Raw genomic sequence first — 20,303 nt, forward strand, 5'->3', positions numbered from 1 at the left:
GAAAAGGTCTTCATGACTGCTCAGGATGCAGAAAAGGCATAAATGGTGTACCTGCGCCTGCCTAAAGTTAGGTGTGTACGTGCATGTGCAATTGCTGTTATGGAATCTGGTCTTAGTGTGTTGCATTCCTGTACCTACTTTTAGGTGCCCTGTCTTGAATCTACCCAGCTACGTCTACCTGTCTGTGATCAGCAGTCTAAACTGGATAGCCTAAAAGTGTTATTTGTGTAAAGTAGCCCTACGGGAAGTGCCTCAACACAGCAGGGGAGTCAATGTGGCTCCAGGTTGGCATGCACAGGCTAAGCAAGGCCTGGTTTTGGTCCCTCCCTCAGGGAAAGCTGTGCTCTGTAGTTTCTGGGCTTTTAAACAGAGCAATGTTTCGTCTTCCCCTGTGCATGCTGGGACCTGTAGTTTCTGCACTCGTGTCCCCTCAGTGCATGCTGGGAGCTACCGTTTGTGTTCCTTTTAGTCATTGTGTTGTTACTGTTCTCTCCCCTCCCTCCTCCCCCCCCCCCCCCCCCCCACTTGTGGTTTTGCTTTCTCCTGGCTGGCTAGGCCTGTATCTGATTACTTGGAGCAAACTAGTAAGCCCCCTTCCCACATGAACTATGCATAGTTTTTTGCATCCCAGGAATCTCTGACTCTTCCTGACTGTAGTTCTGGAATAACCTTTTTGATATGATATCAGAAGGCAGGTCAACTCTCCCAGGATTATCAGCAGCACACCCACCCTCATCTCCCATGAACCTCGAGGGTGCGTGCTGCAGCCAGGCCAACGGCCTCGGCTTATCTGATTGGGAACCTCATCCCTCAGGCAGAGTCTGGACTTTATGATACAGCACAGAGGGGGGCAAAGTCCAGGAAAGGGACTCTGTGGGAGAACCTCTCTCAGCCCTTCTGTGTTTCGCTCTGGCTGACAGCATGGCAAGGCTGCACTGATACTGTGTGCCCACCGGCTTGTTTAAAAGAAAACCACAAGATTTCCTTTTTGCTGAGCTAGATTATGGAGGCTGGGATTACAGCAAACTTTTTCATGTTGGATGCTGTGCTCGGTAAGCCAGGGTGGGAATGGGGTTTTATCACTAGCATATTCTTGGAGGCAAGGGGGGGGGGGGGACCTCATTCCACGCAACCTAAAAGATCACTGACACTACTATCCAAAGATGAAGATGTTACTGAGAAGTCTCCTAGTATACTGTGTCACTTGTGGGGGTGACATGAGGCACTTAACAGGCTGAAGTTTTTCTGAAGGTAAATGACGTGGAAGAGAGAGATTTAAGAGGGCAATGCCACTGAAGTTATGGGCGTGAATGACATGGGGAAGAGATAATTAAGAAGGTGAGGCCATTGATTATGAAGATGAATAATGGTAGGAAGAGATATTTGAGAGTGATGCTGCTAAAATCTATGGGGTAGAATAATCTTGAGAAGAGATATTTCAGAGGGTGATGCCATGTAAGTCTCTGAAGGTGAATGGCATTGGAGGGGGGGGGGGGGGGGGGGGGGGGGGGGGGAGGCGGAAAGATTATTTCACATTGGTGTACAATGCTCTGTTACCACACTGCATGAACAGAAGTAGAAACCTACTCTATCATGTGCCCTCTGACACCCCTCCCTCTGTATGGAAAAGATCCTAGAAGCTGGGTTCTTTGTACATAAGCAGCTTCCAGAAACATACTACAGCTTTAGAACTCCCCCCCCCCCCCCCCCCACCCAATTGCCAGATCAAGGCTACAAGTGAAGGACTACTCTGAGACCTACCATCAGCACTGCTCTTGTACCAGACCTGGCCACCGCCTTCCTCCACCCTCTGAGTTCAAACACGGTAGGCTCATGATAAGAAAACCCTAATGACCCAGTCAGGCCACAAAGTACAGCTGTCTGGCCCACACCATGAGAGAAGCCTCTGTGAAACGGTTGAAGGATCTAGGTATTACTGGGTATTTTTTTTTCTTTTGGTGAGATAACTGGTGGCCCCTAGTTCTTTGTTTTTTTTTTTGGAAGGAGCCTTTTTAGTTAGGGTGACATAATGGACTGCTATTCTTCAGCTCCCCATAGATCCATATCAAATGTTCATAACTTTATTAGCATGACAGAGTTACAGTTCTGCAAGTGTTGAATGTAGTTTAAATTAAAATTTTGACCGACTGACGCTAACGCTTAACGAAGTGCTGGCCACCGTCGGTCGCGGTCTGATCTTTGGTTTTGCTGGGAGAAAGACCATGCACCTAAGTATTTTAAGCTGATGTTTGTTTCTTGAAGCTTTTTCCTCCCTTTCACCATATTTTAGTATTTTTATTGCTTATTTATCTTTTTATATAAGGAATCTCTATTTGTTAATTTGTGTTGGTAGACATTGAAGGTTCTCTTCCCGCATTTGTTGCCAAAGTAACACATTTAAGAGGTAATATTCAGCCAGAAGTAGTTGGTATTTTTAAATGCTGATTGCCGCTACTGCAATCGTGCCCAGATATTCAATGCTGGGCCGTGTCAGAATAGCAGCCTAAAATATCCAGATTTGTGGCTGTCCCAATATTCGGCCATTGGCTAGTTAAGAACCTGGCTAAAGATATGACTGCTGTTTTTGCCCAGTGAACTTAACCGGTTAACACATCAATATTGGCACCTATCCATTTAAATGCTGACTCCATGATGTACTGCCAACTTTAGAGGTTAGAGGAGATATTCAGGTAAATGCTGGTGAACATTCCCCCGGGGCTCACTCAGCACCAGTTAACCCCAAGAGGCTCTGTAACCTGGTTAACTGGCTTTGAATATTGACCCTTTAATTAAAACAGGGAGCAGCAGGCTGCGAACCAGAAGAGCCCAAGCAGCTTCTTGAGGCCTTGGGCAAGTCACTTAACCCTCCATGTGTCAAGAGAAGACTATGGCAAAAAACATTCCTGTATCAGGCCAAGAAAACCCCAAGGGAAGGTCCCTCACTGTGTGCTCACCATGAGTCAAATCTGACTCAAGGACACATCTATATCGGGAATAATTAGAGTAACTATCAGAACGTAAGAGTAGCCGTACTGAGTCAGACCAATGGTCCATCTAGCCCAGTATCCTGTTCTACGAATGCTGGCCAAGCTAGGTCACAAGTACCTGACACAAACCCAAATTGTGGCAACATTCCAGAACCCCAAAGAGTAACAAGATTCTGGAATCATAACCAACAGTAAGATTCCATGAAGAATCTCAGAGAGTAGCAAGATTCTGGAACCCTAAAGAGTAGCAACATTCCATGCTACAAATCCCAGGGCAAGCAGTTGCTTCCCATGTCTGTCTCAATAGCAGACTATGGACTTTTCCTCCAAGAATTTGTCCAAACATTTATCTAAACCCAGATATGCTAACCACTATTACCACCTCCTCTGGCAAAGAGTTCCAGAGCTTTAACTATTCGTTGAGTGAAAAAGTATTTCCTCCTATTCGTTTTAAAAGTATTTCCATGTAACTTCCTTGAGTGTCCCCTAGTCTTTGTACTTTTGGAAAGAGTTAAAAATTGATTCACTTCTACTCATTCTACATGACTCAGGATTTTGTAGACCTCAATCATATCTCCCCTCATCTGTCTCTTTTTCCAAGCTGAAAAGCCCTAACCTCTTGAGCCTTTTCTCATACATACAGCACCTATAATAATTTCTGAAACACAGAACATGAATCCTACACCAGGTCCTCCAATTGCACAACTACCAGTCCAGTAACAGGCAGTTCTAGATGTGAGTCCCATTTTGTTTGGGTTCCCTGTAGCAATTTTAGAGTCTGCAAACAATACATTCACCATACCTACATGTGCTGGTTACGGGTCCTCTGTGTCCCAACCTACAGTAGGTCTTCAGAACAATTAACAGCCCTGTTTCCTCTACCACAGTGCCAACAGCACCATCTGAGAAGAAAGGTTTTGCTGCCGAAGAGGAGTCAGAGGAGACATGTCCTATCTGCTCTGATCGAGTTTCAGGGTATCACTATGGCCTACTCACCTGTGAAAGCTGCAAGGTAGGAGGGTGAGTCACACAAGAGGTCAGCAGGCCTTTGAAATTCCTTAACCATAACTAGGATTGAACCTTACCAGACTTGCATCTTCAGAGTGAACTCCTGACTGGCTGGTTCATTTTATCATTCCAAGAAAATAAGCAGAACCAGGGTCGCTCTGTCTATACCGGTCTTCATTCTTTCCTTCTGTCCCTACAAATTACTGCAGCTTCCACCAGCCCCCCAGAAAGTTTCAGGCTGAGAACTAGAAGTCAGTGTATACCCTAGTTGATATATTTAACCATCTCTCTAACCTCATATGCAACTTTCTTTAAATGGGTCACCTTACTTTCTAACTCCTCTTACCTATCTATATGTTCCATCTTTGCTTATACCCTACACTGTCAATTAAAATGTTGTATTATATATCGTGCTGACATTGTAAGCAGTAACTATGCCATACTTTGTATTTGAATATTTTTACTGCTGTAATTGCCTATTGCATATGTTTGATCTATTACTGTACACCGCCTTGAGTGAATTGCTTAAAAAAGGCGGTAAATAAATCCTAATAAATAAATATGATGAGGCAAAAGCACTTCTGGATCATCGTGTTTGGGTAGATCTGGATGATGTGGCAACTCTACAAGAGTAGAAAGGATGCTTGTACGATTGCCACCAAACCCTGTGTCACTGGGTATCTCTCATTCTTGCATGAAATGACAGAGAAAGGAGACACTAACCAGACCAGAGTCCACTTTCTGAGTATTTGATGAAGAGGACTCTTGTTCCCTCCTGCTGCAATGAATTTGTAGACTAGTGGCACCAGACTTTCATGCTTTCCATCTTGAAAACACGAGAGATTTTCACTGCTGCTGGTCCTCTGGAGTGGAATACATTGCCATTGTAGACTCTGCATGAGAGAAACGTGACAGCATCTATTATGTCTGGCATATGAATTGTCTTGACTGGACTGACAGCCTTCATTTTGACTTAAAGTAGCTGCAGTTCTAGATTTTGTGATGATTGCTGTCGGTGTTTGTTCTCTGCTCTGGGTAAAGGTAGATTATAAATAATAAAATCTAAAAGTAAGTTGATTAGTTTTAAGGTGCCACTTGCATCTGTCACTTTTGTTACACCAGACTAACACAGGAATCACTTTGCATCTATCACACTATTATTGCTATGTAGGAAATCCCTTGTCCCGGATGGCTCACGGGGAGGAAGCCAGGTCTGGGATTCAAACCTGTCCTCTGCTGCCTTGGTCACTGGCCAGGCCTAGCAGTAAAGCAAAGTTTCTTACCTGAAGCAGGTATTCTCCGAGGACAGCAGGCTGGATATTCTCACAGGTGGGTGACGTCACGTCGGCCCCGGAGGATTTTCAAACAAAAATCGCCAAAAGTCTCTTCTAGAGCGTCTGTCGTGCGAGACGATCGCACCGCGCATGATTTCCCACCCGCCGCGCAGACACGCTCCTCAGTTGAATCCAAAAGATGAAAGAAAGGGTTTGTGAGAATATCCAGCCTGCTGTCCTCTGAGAATATCTGCTTCAGGTAAGAAACTTCGCTTTCTCCGAGGACAAGCAGGCTGATATTCTCGCATGTGGGGTATCCATAGCCCCCCAGGCTCACTCAACACAACAAACAGTGGTCAATTGGGCCTCGCAACAGTGAGGACATAACAAAAATTGACCTGAAACAAGAAACATCTGAGAGTGCAGCCTGGAACAGAAGAAAAAATGGGCCTAGGAGGGTTGGAGTTGGATTCTAAACCCCAAACAGATTCTGCAGCACCGACTGTCCTGACGGTAGTAATGAGATGTGAATGTGTGGACTGATGACCACGTCTCAGCCTTGCAGATCTCTTCAATAGTGGCTGACCTCAGATGAGCCTGTCACAGCCATGGCTCTAACATTATGAGCCGTGACATGGCCCTCTAAAGTCAGCCCAGCTTGGGCATAAGTGAAGGAAATGTAATCTGCTAGCCAATTAGATATGGTGCGTTTCCTGACAGCAAGTCCCCTCTTGTTGGGATTAAAAGAAATGAACAACTTGGCGGACTGTCTGTGGGGGCTTGTCCGCTTCACGTAAAAAGCCAATGCTCTTTTGCAGTCCAAGTGTGCAGCTTGCATTCGCCAGGACATGTATGAGGACGGGGAAAAAGTGTTGGCAAGACAATTGACTGGTTCAGATGAAACTCCGACACCACCTTTGGCAAGAACTTAGGGTGCATGCGGAGGACTACTCTGTTATGATGAAATTTTAAGATAAGGAGCATGGGCTACCAAGGCTTGAAGCTCACTGACTCTACGAACTGAAGTAACTGCCACCAAGAAAATGACCTTCCAGGTCAAGTACTTCAGATGGCAGGAATTCAGTGGCTCGAAAGGAGGTTTCATCATTGAGATCCCATGACACAGGAGGAGGTTTGACAGGGGGCTTTGACAAAAGCAAACCTCTCATGAAGCGAACAACTAAAGGCTGTCCAGAGATAGGCTGACCTTCTACACGTTGATGGTAAGCACTAATCGCAGTAAGGTGAACTCTTACGGAGTTGGTCTTGAGACCAGACTCTGATAAATGCAGAAGGTACTCAAGCAGGGTCTGTGTAGGACAAGAAAAGGGATCTAGGGCCCTGCTGTCACACCAGACGGCAAACCTTTTCCATTTAAGAGTAACATCTTTTAGTGGAATCTTTCCTGGAAGCAAGACTCGGGAGACACCCTCAGAAAAACCCAAGGAGGCAAATTCTAAGCTCTCAACATCTAGGCTGTGAGAGCCAGAGACTGGAGGTTGGGATGTGGAACCCCTCCCTCGTTCTGAGTAATGAGAGTTGGAAAACACTCCAATCTCCACGGTTCTTCGGAGGACAACTCCAGAAGAAGAGGGAACCAAATTTGACGCGGCCAGAAGGGAGCGATCAGAATCATGGTTCCACGATCTTGTTGAGTTTCAGCAAAGTCTTCCCCACCAGAGGTATGGGAGGATACGCATACAGAAGGCCTGTCCCCCAATGCAGGAGGAAGGCATCCGATGCTAGCCTGCTGTGGGCCTGAAGTCTGGAACAGAACTGAGGGACCTTGTGATTGAGTTGAGTGGCAAAAAGATCCACCGAGGGGGTGCCCCACTCTCGGAAAATCTTTCTGGCTACAGCCATGTTCAGCGACCACTCGTGAGGCTGCATTATCCTGCCCAACCTGTCGGCCAGACTGTTGTTTACGCCGGCTACATAAATGGCTTGGACAAACATGCTGTGTTGGCGAGCCCAAAGTCACATCTGCATGGCCTCCTGACACAGAGGGCGAGATCCGGTGCCCCCTTGCTTGTTTGTGTAGTACATCGCAACCTGATTGTCTGTCTGTTTGTATCAGAATAATTTGGTTGGATAGCCGATCTCTGAAAGTCTTTAGAGCGTTCCAGATCGCTCGCAACTCCAGGAGGTTGATCTGAAGACGCTTTTCCTGAAGGGACCAAGCTCCTTGAGTATGAAGCCCATCTAGATGCACTCCCCACCCTAGGAGGGATGCATCCGTCGTCAGCACTTTTTGTGGCTGAGGAATTTGGAATGGGCGCCCCAAAACCAGATTGGATCGAATTGTCCACCACTGAAGGGAATTCCGAAAGTCGGTGGACAGCTGGATCATATCCTCTAGATCCCCTGTAGCTTGATACCACTGGGAAGCTAGGGTCCACTGAGCTGATCTCATGTGAAGACGTGCCATGGGAGTTACATGAACTGTGGAAGCCATGTGCCCCAGAAGTCTCAACATCTGCCGAGCTGTGATCTGTTGAGACGCTTGAACCTTTGAGACCAGAGACAGAAGGTTGTCTGCTCTTGGCTCGGGAAGATAGGCACAAGCTGTCTTCGTGCACAACAGAGCCCTTATGAATTCTAATTTTTGAACCGGGTGGAGATGGGACTTTGGGTAATTGATGACAAACCCTAGTAGCTCCTTATAAAAGCAAGGAGAAGCCAAAGAATAGGTAGTGTGATTTCATGGTATTGCCTGCCCACCTAGACTTCCTGATCCATAATTATCCTAGCTACAGATTACCTGAACTAATAAATTTCTGTGAGAGCTCGTAGAGCCTGTTGTTTCTTTCAAAGGGGCAAAACTTCTTTGGTCAAGATCGTCTGTAGCCACAAGTCATCCGCATGGACTGCAAAGCTCCTTCCTGGGAGGTGCTCTTCACCAGCCAATTGTCGAGATAAGGGAACACATGCACTCCCAGTCTGTGTAGAGACGCTGCAACAACTGCCAACCACTTGGTAAATACCCTGGGTGCAGACGCCAAGCCAAAAGGCAGCATACAGTACTGAAAATGCTGCGTTCCCAGCCGAAACCGCAGATACTTCCTGTGAGCTGGAAGTATCGAGATGTGGGTATAAGCATCCTTTAAGTCCAGAGAGCATAGCCAATCGTTTTCCTGAATCATGGGAAGAAGGGTGCCCAGGGAAAGCATCCTGAATTTTTCTCGAACCAGATATTTGTTCAGGCCCCATTAGGTCTAGGATGGGACGCATCCCCCCTGTCTTCTTTTCCACAAGGAAGTACCTGGAATAGAATCCCAGCCCTTCTTGCCCTGGTGGAACGGGCTCGACCGCATTGGCGCTGAGAAGGGCGGAGAGTTCCTCTGCAAGTACCTGCTTGTGTTGGGAGCTGAAGGACTGAGCTCCCGGTGGGCAATTTGGAGGCTTGGTTTCCAGATTGAGGGTGTATCCTAACCAGACTATTTGAAGAACCCACCGGTCGGAGATTCAGAGGCCACCTTTGGTGAAAAAATTTTAACCTCCCCCCGATAGGCAGATCGCCCAGCACGGACACATTTATGGTGGCTATGCTCAACTGGAGCCAGTCAAAAACCTGTCCCTGGTTTTTGCTGGGGAGCTGCAGGGGCCTGTTTAGGCGCACGCTGTTGATGAGAACGAGCGTGCTGTGGCAGAGCCTGAACCGGCTGTAAAAGTAGGAGTGTACTTACAGCCCCTAGAGGCGTAAGGCGCACTTCTCTTCCCTTTAAAAAAACTTCCTAGATGAGGAAGTGGATGCAGAAGGTGCCCGGCGGGAGAGAGAGTCCATAGCGTTATCACGCTGATAGAGATGATCAATCAACTCTTCGACCTTCTCACCGAAAAGATGATCCCCCCGGGAAGGGATATCCGCAATTTTCTGCTGAGTTCGTTCCTCCAGGTTAGAGGCACGCAGCCATGAGAGTCTGTGCATCACTATACCCATAGCAGAAAATCTGGATGTCACATCGCAAGTATCGTAAATGCCCCTGGACAGGAACTTGCGACACACCTTCTGCTGCCTGACCACTTGGCGAAAAGGCTCGGCTTGCTCCGGTGGGAGTGCATCAACCAAGCTCTCAAGCTGCCACACTGAGTTCCACAAATGAATGCTTGTGAAGAGCTGGTATGACTGAATTTTGGAAGCGAGCATGCTAGCCTGATAAGCCTTTATCACAAAAGAATCTAAGGTTCTATGTTCTCACCCCGGGGGCGCCGAGGCAAAGTTCCTAGAACTCTTAGCTCTTCTGAGAGCGGAATCCACCACCGCAGAGTCATGAGGCAACTTAGGCCGGACGAAACTGGGTTCCCCGTGGATCTGATACTGGGATTCAGCCTTTTTGGGAATAGTTGGACAAGAAAGAGGCTTCTCCCAGTTCCTCATCAGCACTTCCCTAAATGTATCATGAAAAGGAGCTGTGGGAGAAGACTTAGGTGGAGATGGATAATCCAGGACCTCGAGCATCTTGGCCCTGGGCTCATCCACAGTCTCCACAGGGAAGGGAATGGCCTCAGACATTTCCCGCACAAAAGATGAAAAAGACAAGCTCTCCGGAGGGGACAGCTGTCTCTGAGGTGAGGGGGGTCGAATCAGATGGAAGACCTAGAGAATCCTCGGCAGAGAACACTCCATGACCCCCATCTTCATCAGATGAGCCATCATCGGATGGGGCTAGCAACTCAAAGAGCAGCCCGGATCCGAGTCCATCTCGACATGGAGGTGCGGTGACCTCGATGACGGTATCGAGAAGTCGACTCCCCAAGCTTCCTCCATTGAAGGCACTGGAGAGTCGACCTGGGAAGCTGCCGACCCCGGTACCTGAACAGGTACTGGAGAAGGAGACCTCACCACCGGTGAAAGGCATGATGCCGCAGGAGCCTCCGGCACCGTCGGTACCGGTACCTCCAGTGCCGGGTGCAAATGTTGCAGCACCGCTTCCATGAAATCAGGAAAAATAGCCTTGATGCGCTCATCTACAGAAGCTGTCGGGGAAGGCTGCAGTGCCGGTGTGGACTTCAGAGGCAGAATCTGCAGAAGCTGGGGAGCCGGCAGCGGGCTGCTAGGCAACCTGCGCGTCGATACCTCCATAACAGAGGGAGAGCGATCCTCTCGGCATCGATGTTTCTTGGGTACCGAATGCTTCGATGACCCGGAGCTCACCGTACCGTGTCGAGAAGGAGAACGATGACTGTGCTTCCTGGCCTTCGCCTGACATCGAGACTCCTCAGTACCGGTGAGGAAGACGTGGAATCCACACGCTTCCTCGGGGCCGGGTCCAATACAGGTCGGTCCCGGTGGGCCTGCAAAGCAGGAGGCGCCGAGGTGGGTGGAGACCCGCTCGATGCATCACTGCTCCCAGCGTGCATCGGTCTTTGAGCAGCCTTCACCTGCTCTCCTGATGCCAGCGCAGCCCTCGACGGTACCAAAGCCGCCAGTACCGACACCGCCGACGCACCGGACCCAAAAAGGGTTTTTCTCTGGGCCTCCCTGGAGATTTGAGTACGTCTTTTCATTTTAAGGCATAACTTACATTTCTACAGAAGATGGTCAGGCCTGAGGCACTGAAGGCACCAGGAGTGCAGATCAGTGCCCGAGATGGTCCGGTTGCAGCGAGCGCAATGGCTTGAAGCCGCTGGGCATCTTCAATGATATGGTGGGAAAAACTTCGTACGCTTAATTTAAAAGACACGATTTTGTCAGAAAACAAGACAGACAAGGCAGAAAAAACCCTGACTGAGCGACCTAACACGGTTGCGACGAAAAAGAAAAAAACTTATAAATGGGGGAAAAAAACCTGAGGAAATAAATTTTTTTTTTTTTTTCTTAAAGTTTTAAAACAATTAAGGAACGGAAAACATGTTCGTAGAAAAAGAGAACTTTCCTCCGAAACGCGAAGCACCCGAAAAGGAACTCCGTGTCACCTCAGACGCGGAAAAAAGAGAACTGAGGAGCGTGTCTGAGCGGCGGCCGGGAAATCGTGCGCGCACGCATGCGCGGTGCGATCGTCTTGCGTGACGGAACACTCTAGAAGAGACTTTTGGCAATTTTTGCTTGAAAATCCTCCGGGGCCGACGTGACGTCACCCACATGTGAGAATATCAGCCTGCTTGTCCTTAAAACATTTTTAACTGATTCAGAGCGATAATGAGAAATTCTAATATCGCCATTAAGGTGTATTAACGAATGATGTGAAAAGGAGGGCGGAAATAGCAGGGGTTCAACATAGCGAAAAACACAACAGTAGAGCAAAAGTTAAAAATGGAAAGCCATAGACACTGCAAAGAAACATCTCACCTAACTGATCATTCTGGACGCCTCCATCCACTTGGCAGGGATAGTGGCAGTAGAATTCTGCACAGGCATCAAAGCACTCGCTGTTCCTCCAATACTCCGAGGACAGTGGGGACAGCAACATTGCATCTCCTGTTTTCCAATACCAGGGACTCCCTCTGCTCAACACACTCTGGTCCCAGCTCCTTCATATATGTGGCCTTTCAGTGAGGGTCCACAGATGCACATACAGTAGCATTTGTATCCCACATTTTCCCACCAGATTGAGCCTGCAAACTGGTAGGAAAATGTGGGATACAAATGCTACAAATAATAAAATAATAAAGTCTGTGTACAGACATACAGGCACACCATCATCAACAGGCACTTTTCCAGGAACACAACTTAGACTTCTAGAAGCCCCTTCATCCTACAGTAAGCTGGACTTTGGCTTTTGATAGACTTTGGAGGGACAAAATGTAGAGTTGAGGATGCAGGACATGAGATTAGAGGCCCCCACATGCTCTTTTGGAGGGACAAAATTACCCAGCATTGAGGATGCAGGACATGAGAATTTGAGGCCCTCACATGCTATTTCCTCAGATTGTTGGCAAAATACTAGCCCTAATCAGGGTTAGAGTAGCCCTATCTCCCAGAGAACTTCCAAAGCATGGCTGGGGTAAGAAGTGGGGAAGACTTGCTCTTCTTGAGGTGAAAATGCATCTAATCATGTATAAAAACACCCGGTGTTTTCTTAAAAATGCGTTTCCGGCACAGGGCTTCTTCAAACGGACGGTGCAGAAAAACAAACACTACGTTTGCCTGGAGACGCAGAACTGCAGCATCAACAAAGCGGAGCGGAAGCGTTGCCCGGCCTGTCGCTTCCAGAAGTGTCTCGGCGTGGGCATGAAGCTGGAAGGTATGAGGGGGGCAGTGAGCCCAACTTGACGATACAGCAGACAGTAACCATATAATTGTATAAACCTAGTCACAATTTTATGCTTAGTGTGCACAAGTTAGTGTTGGATGTGTCTGTGTAACTTTAGTATTATAATTAGTTGCTATTCATTGTGGATATCCTGAAAACCTGACTGGGTGGGGTGCCTCCAGGACCAGCTTTTGGGAACCACTGCCCTACATGGTTGGCACGTGGTCTTTGGCAGAGATGCTGGATGAAAATTAGAACACTAGGGGCTGGAGAGTGTCCGGGGGGGGGGGGGGGGGGGAAGGAGGCAAAATTGATGCAACTTCCAGGAAGGCAAAGGAGAGGAAAAGGTCACAGGTGTAAATGTTTAAAGTCTGCCTAATTGACCCAAAAGTCACCGAGGTGGAAAAGAACATTCATATGGCCTGTACAGTAAGCAATATATACAGACTGAGGGAGCTAAGGATGTCTCCAGGGGAAAGAGAGGGGAAGTGGTTTCCTTAGACCAGCGGTTCTCAACCCAGTACTCTGGACACATCCAGCCAGTCAGGTTTTCAGGATACCCACAATGAATGTGCATGAAATAAAATTTGCATTTACTATGCCCATTGCATACAAATCTTATCTCATGCATATACATTGTGGGTATCCTGAAAACCTGATTGGCTGGTTATTTCCTGAAAATTGGGTTGAGAACCGCAGCCTCAGACTGAAACTCAAGGGATCATCATACGAAGGGAGGGAGACATTGTTAGTTCAGAGGTGGGCAACCATGGTCTGCAAAGGTCACAACCCTGTTGGGTTTTCAAGATTTCCACAACGAATATGCATGAGATCTATTTGCACACAATGATTTACATGCACTGCTTCCAATCTCATGCATACTCATTGTGGAAATCTTGCAAATCCAGCCCTCGGACCATGGTTACCCATACCATGTGTAAATCTGCATGCTAGAAATGGGGGCTGAGATCCTCCCAAAATTAGATTTTTTTTTTTTTTTTTTTGGGGGGGGGGCTTCCAATTCAACTGGAACCCAACTCTATTAGGTTACACAGCTGTAAATTTTGATTCACAACTATCTGGGGTTCATGCCCCTATTTTATGATCCTTCCTAGCCCAACCAGATGGCCCAGAGAGTGGAAAAACTAACCAAAGTCCTTTGCATGACAGTTCACCAGGCAGGCCTCGTCAGGATGACTTAACAGATGTTTTTGCGCCCTCCCCTCCCCCACCAGCTGTTCGAGCAAACCGAATGCGAGGTGGCCGAAACAAGTTTGGACCCCTGTACCGGAAAGACCGAGAGCTAAAGCGGCAGAAGAAAACGTTGATTTATGACAACTACGTCAATGATGATAGCAACCTCGAGCCAAAGCAAGAACCTACAGCACAATCCTTTCCCCATGGGTCCAGTGATCAAGATGTTCCATCTCTTTACGACCACAGAACCCTCTCCTTTGAGCCTAGAGACAAAATGCCATTTGAGAAAAACAGAAGACACATGCTTGGTGATGGAACCCCCTGTGACTTGACCCTTACCACACACCAGGTCTACAATCCTTACCTGGTGCATCCCATGAAGAGCAAACAAGTGGAGCACCCAGGGGGAAGCTTGCCAGACTGCACGGAGGGAAGCCCCTATATGCCAGCCTCACCTGGTGAGATCCCTTCTCTGGTCCAGCAGCTGATGAGCTGCGAGATGGAGGAACAGCAGCTCCGTAACCGGGTACTAAGCCACCTGCAGCAAGAGCAGGCCAGCCGGGGAAGACATGACTGTCTGAACACCTTCTCTATTATGTGCAAAATGGTGGACCAGACTCTCTTCTGTTTGGTACAATGGTCTAGAGGTTGCATCTTCTTCAAGGAATTACAGGTAAGGGGATATCCAGCATCCACAGATCTTTTAGAGTGTAGTGGAGGTCTAAAGGCATTAGCTACCCAGCACTCTCTTGACACCTAGTGGCCAAAAAGCAGCATTACTAGCAGCAGTTTAAGACACCCAGATGCGATTGTAATGTTGCAATCCTTTTACATGCAATGACCAATGGCCAGATAGCCTTGACAATGTCCAGCAATAAAACAGCACATTCCAGTTTCACTGAAGCGTCAGCTGTTTTTAATTTTGGGAAATGTTCCCTGGAACAAGCACAAACTGCCTGCCTGGAATTCCTCCTGGAATACACTGAAAGGAGGGGGGAACTGTTTGGACAACTTATCAGTCAGGGCACTAATCTCTTCTGAGGCAAGGTCAAACTGTCCTAGTATCAATATTTACAAAGAGATTGCCTGTGACCTACAGCCACAACTCTCAAAATATGCACCAAGTAAAAAGGTGAGCAGGTGGCTCCATGTCATATGGGATTTTTACTCCTGTTGTATTCTTGGGATTTGTGGTCTGAGTTTCTCAAAGGAAAAAAGATCTACATCTCCGTGCCTATAATGGACATGAAACTGGGAGTGGCTTGGCCTCTCTACGGTGACTCACCCAGTCCCTCCCTGTGTATTAAACACAGATATTTAGGATGAACACGGTGGTTCATCGAGGCAAGAATTTCTGTGTGTACGGCTACGGTTATTTTCTTATCAGAGTCCTTTTAAGGAGGAATCAATTGCTCCTGGGGTTCAGAGACGTTTCCATATTATCGGGGAGTTAAACCTAAGATTTAGGGGGAAGGGATTTGGATTTAGCTCGCACCTTTTTGGTAATAAGGCCTGCAACCAGGCCTTTAATGGAAGAAGTAACTAACTTGCCAGTCTCACACAAGGAGTGACACCAACTTCACATACTCTAGCAGGACATGTTTATCCACTCCTACCCTAAGATAATGTTAAAACACCTTTCTGACCTAATTTGCAACTTTCTTTAAATTAGTCCCTTATTTTCTTACTCCTGTTACTCCATCTTGTCTATACATTCCATCTTTGCTTACAGCCCATGCTATTAAAATGTTTTATTGTGTTGACATTTACATTGTACTGTAGCATACTATGCCATACTTTGTATTGCTTGAATATTTTACTGCTATAATTATCTAGATTGTTTGACTTGTTTTTGCTGTACACCATCTTGACAGACTTCCTTCAAAAAGGCAGTAAATAAATCCAAATAAATAGTAGCTCAAGGTAAGCTACGTTCAGGTACAGTAGGTATTTCTGTCCTCGGAGGGCTAAAATCTAATTTTGTATCTGATACAATAGAGGGTTAAGTGACTTGCCCAAGATCACAAGGCAGCATCAGTGGGATCTGAACCCCAACTTCTCTAGTTAAGAACTTAAGAATAGTCATACTGGGTCAGATCAATGGTCCATCTAGCCCAGTATCCTGTTTTCCAAACAGTGGCCAAGCCAGGTGACAAGTACCTGACAGAAACCCAAACTGTGGCAACATTCCAAGCTATCAATCCCAGGGCAAGCAGTTGCTGCCCCATGTCTGTCTCAATAGCAGACTATGGACTTTTCCTCCAGGAATTTGTCCAAACCCTTTTTAAAACCCAGATATACTAACCGCTGTTACTAATCCTCCAGAAGAGTTCCAGAGCTTAAATATTCGTTGAGGGAAAAAATATTTCCTCCTATTTGTTTTAAAAGTATTTCCATGTAACTGAGTGCCCCCTAGTCTTTGTACTAATTAGATCAGTATTTTCACCCTACTGATCCGATTATGCCACTCAGTCTGTACTATCTGATTTGAAGCCATCTGTTTCCCCTGATAAAGTGAACACCCTCTAACAGTTCAAGCCTCCCACGCTCCAGGGCTGTCCAAAACTCAACTGAGAAATATAATAGACAAGAAGTGAGAGAACTACATTACCATTCAATCCAAATGCTCTCCAATCTCCATGTTCATCTGTCTGCTTATCTTTTATGTTGATTGCTTCGTAAGGTGGAGGACCAAATGAGGCTGCTTCAGAACTGCTGGACAGAACTCTTGATGTTGGATCACATCTACAGACAGGTGGTCCATGGGAAAGAAGGTAGCATATTATTGGTCACAGGACAACAGGTGAGATTTTCAGGATTCAGTGAAGCTTGAGAGGCAGAGCAGCAGGATCCGATGGGAAAAGCATGGGAAACGGTTCTAGGCTTTAAAATCCTGAGTGGGTTTGAGTAGTGATGCATTTAGCTCTGTACCACTTCCACATATAGACAACGCACTGTTCCTACACCTACAGCACTGCCCTCTCAACCTCCAAAGCCATTTCACCCTCCCCTTTTAGAGTTCATGGCTCTGAATGTGTCGTCAATTTACAGTAACAGCAGATTGGCTGCTCTAAGCAAAGACCAAGCAAGCTTATATGGAAGTCCAAGTCTGTTTGCTGGATGTAACAGCAGAATCCTTTGGGCAGGTTGAGATGAGAAGATCCTTTGGCTGGATCTGTGAGGTATAACAACAAGATCCTGTAAGTGGATTTAGGAGAAGCAAGAGCAGAATCCTCTGTGTGGGTTTCAGAGTTGGGTTTGGGGGGGGAGGGGGGATGGTGGTGGTGTGGAATCCTTCTCCCTCCAGAAAATGATGCTATGCCCTCATTCCTTTATCTGAAATAGTATAGTACACAAATAGGGTAGAATTTGAGGGATTTATATTTACAAGGATCTAGAAGATTTGGGGAAACATTGCTGGGGGAAAAATGAGCTCAAATGAGTTGACATCAACGTCAACTAAGAATTAATGATCTGGGCCAGGATATACCAGAATGGGACAGAGCTAAGTATCCTCTGGGAGTATAAAACTCTCTGTACTTTAGCCCTCTAATTAAACTTTTACTCCTTTCTTTAGAAGGGCCATCAAAGGATGATCAAGATATGAAAATATCTGATAGAAGATTGCAAAGTCCAAAAGGGAAAGAACATTTTGCAATTGTTCCCATCTTGTGTCTACATTGTGAAGTCCTACAAAAGGACATCAAACACAAACTCAATTGTGAATCAAATTTGCACTTTTAAAATTTGGTGAACTCTGAATACACTGCAGCTGAAAATGGCTACAGTGTATTCATCATCCAAAAAACAGAAAATCAAAATAAACTATAAAATCTCACAGGACTGTGGGATAAACCTAACTGAATCACTAGGGCAAAGCTAGTATGGAAAGTTGTCTTCTGTTCATTGCTTTCTTCTAATGTGGATCAAACTGTAGGGATACCACATGGGAGGATAGAGATGAAGGGTCAATATGTTTGTGCAGCGCTGCGTATGCCTTGTAGCGCTATAGAAATGCTAAATAGTAGTAGTAGTAGACCCAATCTGGTGAAGATAAGCTGCTTCTTTTGCAGATTGACTTGTCTGTGATCAGCTCTCAGGCCGGGGACACTTTGACAAACTTGGTGACTCGCACTCATGAACTGGTGTCCAAGTTCCAGGCCCTGCAGGTGGACCAACAGGAGATGGTCTGTTTGAAGTTTCTTGTGCTCTTCAGTCCAGGTACCTTCTAATGCATCCTTTCTCCTACTGTAGCTTCACTCATCTACCCCCTAAGTAGTCCCTTTTTACTCCAGGCTTGCTCATTCTTTCCCACCGAAAACCATTATAATTATCATGTTGCTGTTCTTTCCGCCGCAGACGTGAAGAATTTGCAGAACCTTGAGTTTGTGGAGAATGTGCAGGAGACTGTGAACCGTAGTCTCATGGATTACACATCCCAGCAGCACCACACAGACAAGTTTGGCCAACTGCTGCTACGACTAACGGACATCCGGGCCATCAGTACGCAGGCCGAGGACTACCTGTACCTCAAACACCTCAGTGGAGACCTGCCTTGCAACAACCTTCTGATTGAGATGATGCACGCCAAGCAAAGCTAAGGGAACCTACCACATCAACTGATCTGGACACTACCTGTTAAACAGGGTTAAGGGAATCTAATATCTGCCAAACGGAACCAAAACAGCCCATGACACCTGCTGATCCAGATACCGCCTGCCATGCAGGGCTGATGCTGTATTCTAGCAACTGCTACACAATAAGAATGTTAAGCTGGCATGGACAACAAAAAATATTCAGGTTTTGTCTGCACACTTCTATTTCTAATTCATGATCACTAAGTGTATGAAGATTTCCTCACGATGGGCCTGAGAAGAGGTAGTCTGTTAAAAAGTGTAATTTTCTGAGTAGGGATCTGTAACAGTCTGACTTTGTTCCATGCTGTGTGTGTTTTTTGTTTAGGGTTCTACGTAATATTTGCACTGTTGATCCTCAAAGGTAGGGTTGCTGCTGTTTGAGTTCTGGGTATTAGTGCAGGTTTGGTATGGTAGGTTTGCTACATATTCTAAGCTTTTTATTAAAGGGTTTTGAATTACTGTACAATGTATATGGCAATGGAGTGATTTGTGTCATTGTTTCTGAAATAATAATAGAATCCAAATTTCCCCCCCCCCCCCCCCCCTGTGGTGAGTATGTAGTAAAAAAACATCCTAGTGCAAGGCAGCCATTTTGACTTTTTTTTGTGTGTGTAATCTGCTCCTACAAATCAGATACCACAGTCATCTTAACAGTGACATTATGCTATTTGCATTATACATATTTAAAACGAGGATGCCCAATTATGTGTTTTTACAGGACCATTCTGAGAGCTGCTTGTGAGGTTATTGTTTAATTTATCAAAATCTCAAGGGAGGAACCCTGGGATAAACATCAGCCTGGTGCCCAACAGCCCTGGACAGACACCAGACCCTAGGAAAAACAGCAACACTAGGGTGGCTGACACCTTAATCCTGGGATAAACTCCACATATACACACCCAAATCTGAAACGCACTCGCACATACAATCCAAAAAACCCAAACAAACCAACAACCTGAGAGCACAGCAACCTCCCCTGCACTTCAGCAGACAAGATGTACATCACAAGAACACTAATAGGGCTAGCAACCCTTATGTTAGTTTGAGTTATGGCATTTGAGGAGATAATTAACAACTACAATATACCGATACTATGCAATTTATATCTCCCAATGGGAAGTGCCTCCCTTCTCCCAGGCAGAACCCAAACATTAGGAAAGGTATACCAAAAAATGGAGACTACCCAATTAAAATCCAATCACAACGCACGGTCAAAAAAGAAGCCAACAAAAACAGAAAGCCAAATAAATGTTAACAAAAATTATCACATCACACTAATGGAGGATGATGACGTATCCCACTGGTATTGGTAGGTAAACGCCAGCTCAGTAGTCAACAAAACAGAAATAAAAGACTGGATAACCAATGTGGACCTTGGTCTGGTCTTCATCAATGAAACATAGCTCCGCAGCAAAGAAGACCCTACTATCCTGGACCTATGCCCACCGGGATATAAAATCATCCACAGGATTAGAAACAGGAAAAGAGGAGGAGGAATTGCTCCGATATACAGATCTTTCTTCATAGTCGAAGCCTTGACGGAATCAATACCACAACTGGAAATCATCTCAGTCAAACTCAAGGACCAAACTCTACACAGTCAACTATGCTGTATCCTATTTTACAGACCACCTGGAAACTGGAAAGCATCTCAAACAAACTTCATAGACTTCATCTCAAACACATGTGTAGCTAACCCCAATACCTTGTTAAAAGGAGACATTAACCCACACCTAGATGACCAGAATGCAGTCAGCACCAAAGAAGGTGACAAAGTCCATCAACTATGGAACATTAAGCAACCACCAGCGACTACTACCCATGTCAAAGGCCATGCCATAGACCTTTGATCAATAAAAAATTAAACATGACCCTCTACTGGAAATAATACAGGACCCACCCAACTCAAACATGGATACCATACAAATCAGGGGAAAAGACTTGATGCATCCAAATTCTGGACAGCCATATACAAAAGTCATTGGTCGTCAAAGGCTAACACAGAAG

At 46.1% G+C, this 20,303-nt stretch overlaps 1 protein-coding gene across 2 annotated transcripts; it reads left to right on the plus strand.

The window, feature by feature from the left end:
* Positions 1–863: 863 nt before the first annotated feature.
* On the plus strand, positions 864–18,766 carry LOC115466135 (nuclear receptor subfamily 5 group A member 2-like). 2 transcript variants are annotated; one of them, XM_030197190.1, is made up of 7 exons: positions 864–1,052; positions 3,875–3,999; positions 12,312–12,453; positions 13,698–14,332; positions 16,343–16,462; positions 17,733–17,880; positions 18,019–18,766. In XM_030197190.1, the coding sequence occupies exons 1-7, from the start codon at positions 1,004–1,006 to the stop codon at positions 18,258–18,260; spliced, it is 1,461 nt and encodes a 486-aa protein (XP_030053050.1). In that variant the 5' UTR covers positions 864–1,003; the 3' UTR covers positions 18,261–18,766. The 2 variants fall into 2 exon arrangements, with proteins under 2 accessions (XP_030053050.1, XP_030053051.1); XM_030197191.1 differs by lacking the exon at positions 3,875–3,999 and having other exon boundaries at positions 865–1,052.
* Positions 18,767–20,303: the final 1,537 nt, after the last annotated feature.

This window comes from Microcaecilia unicolor, chromosome 3, assembly GCF_901765095.1.
Source record: "Microcaecilia unicolor chromosome 3, aMicUni1.1, whole genome shotgun sequence".
Lineage (NCBI taxonomy): Eukaryota > Metazoa > Chordata > Amphibia > Gymnophiona > Siphonopidae > Microcaecilia > Microcaecilia unicolor.

Coding starts and splice junctions, on each gene's coding strand:
- LOC115466135 (XM_030197190.1), top strand. CDS start 1,004: ATGGAGGCTGGGATTACAGCAAACTTTTTCATGTTGGATGCTGTGCTC. Junction 4,000..12,311: donor TCACCTGTGAAAGCTGCAAG/GTAGGAGGGTGA, acceptor TTTCCGGCACAG/GGCTTCTTCAAACGGACGGT. Junction 14,333..16,342: donor TCTTCTTCAAGGAATTACAG/GTAAGGGGATAT, acceptor TTGCTTCGTAAG/GTGGAGGACCAAATGAGGCT.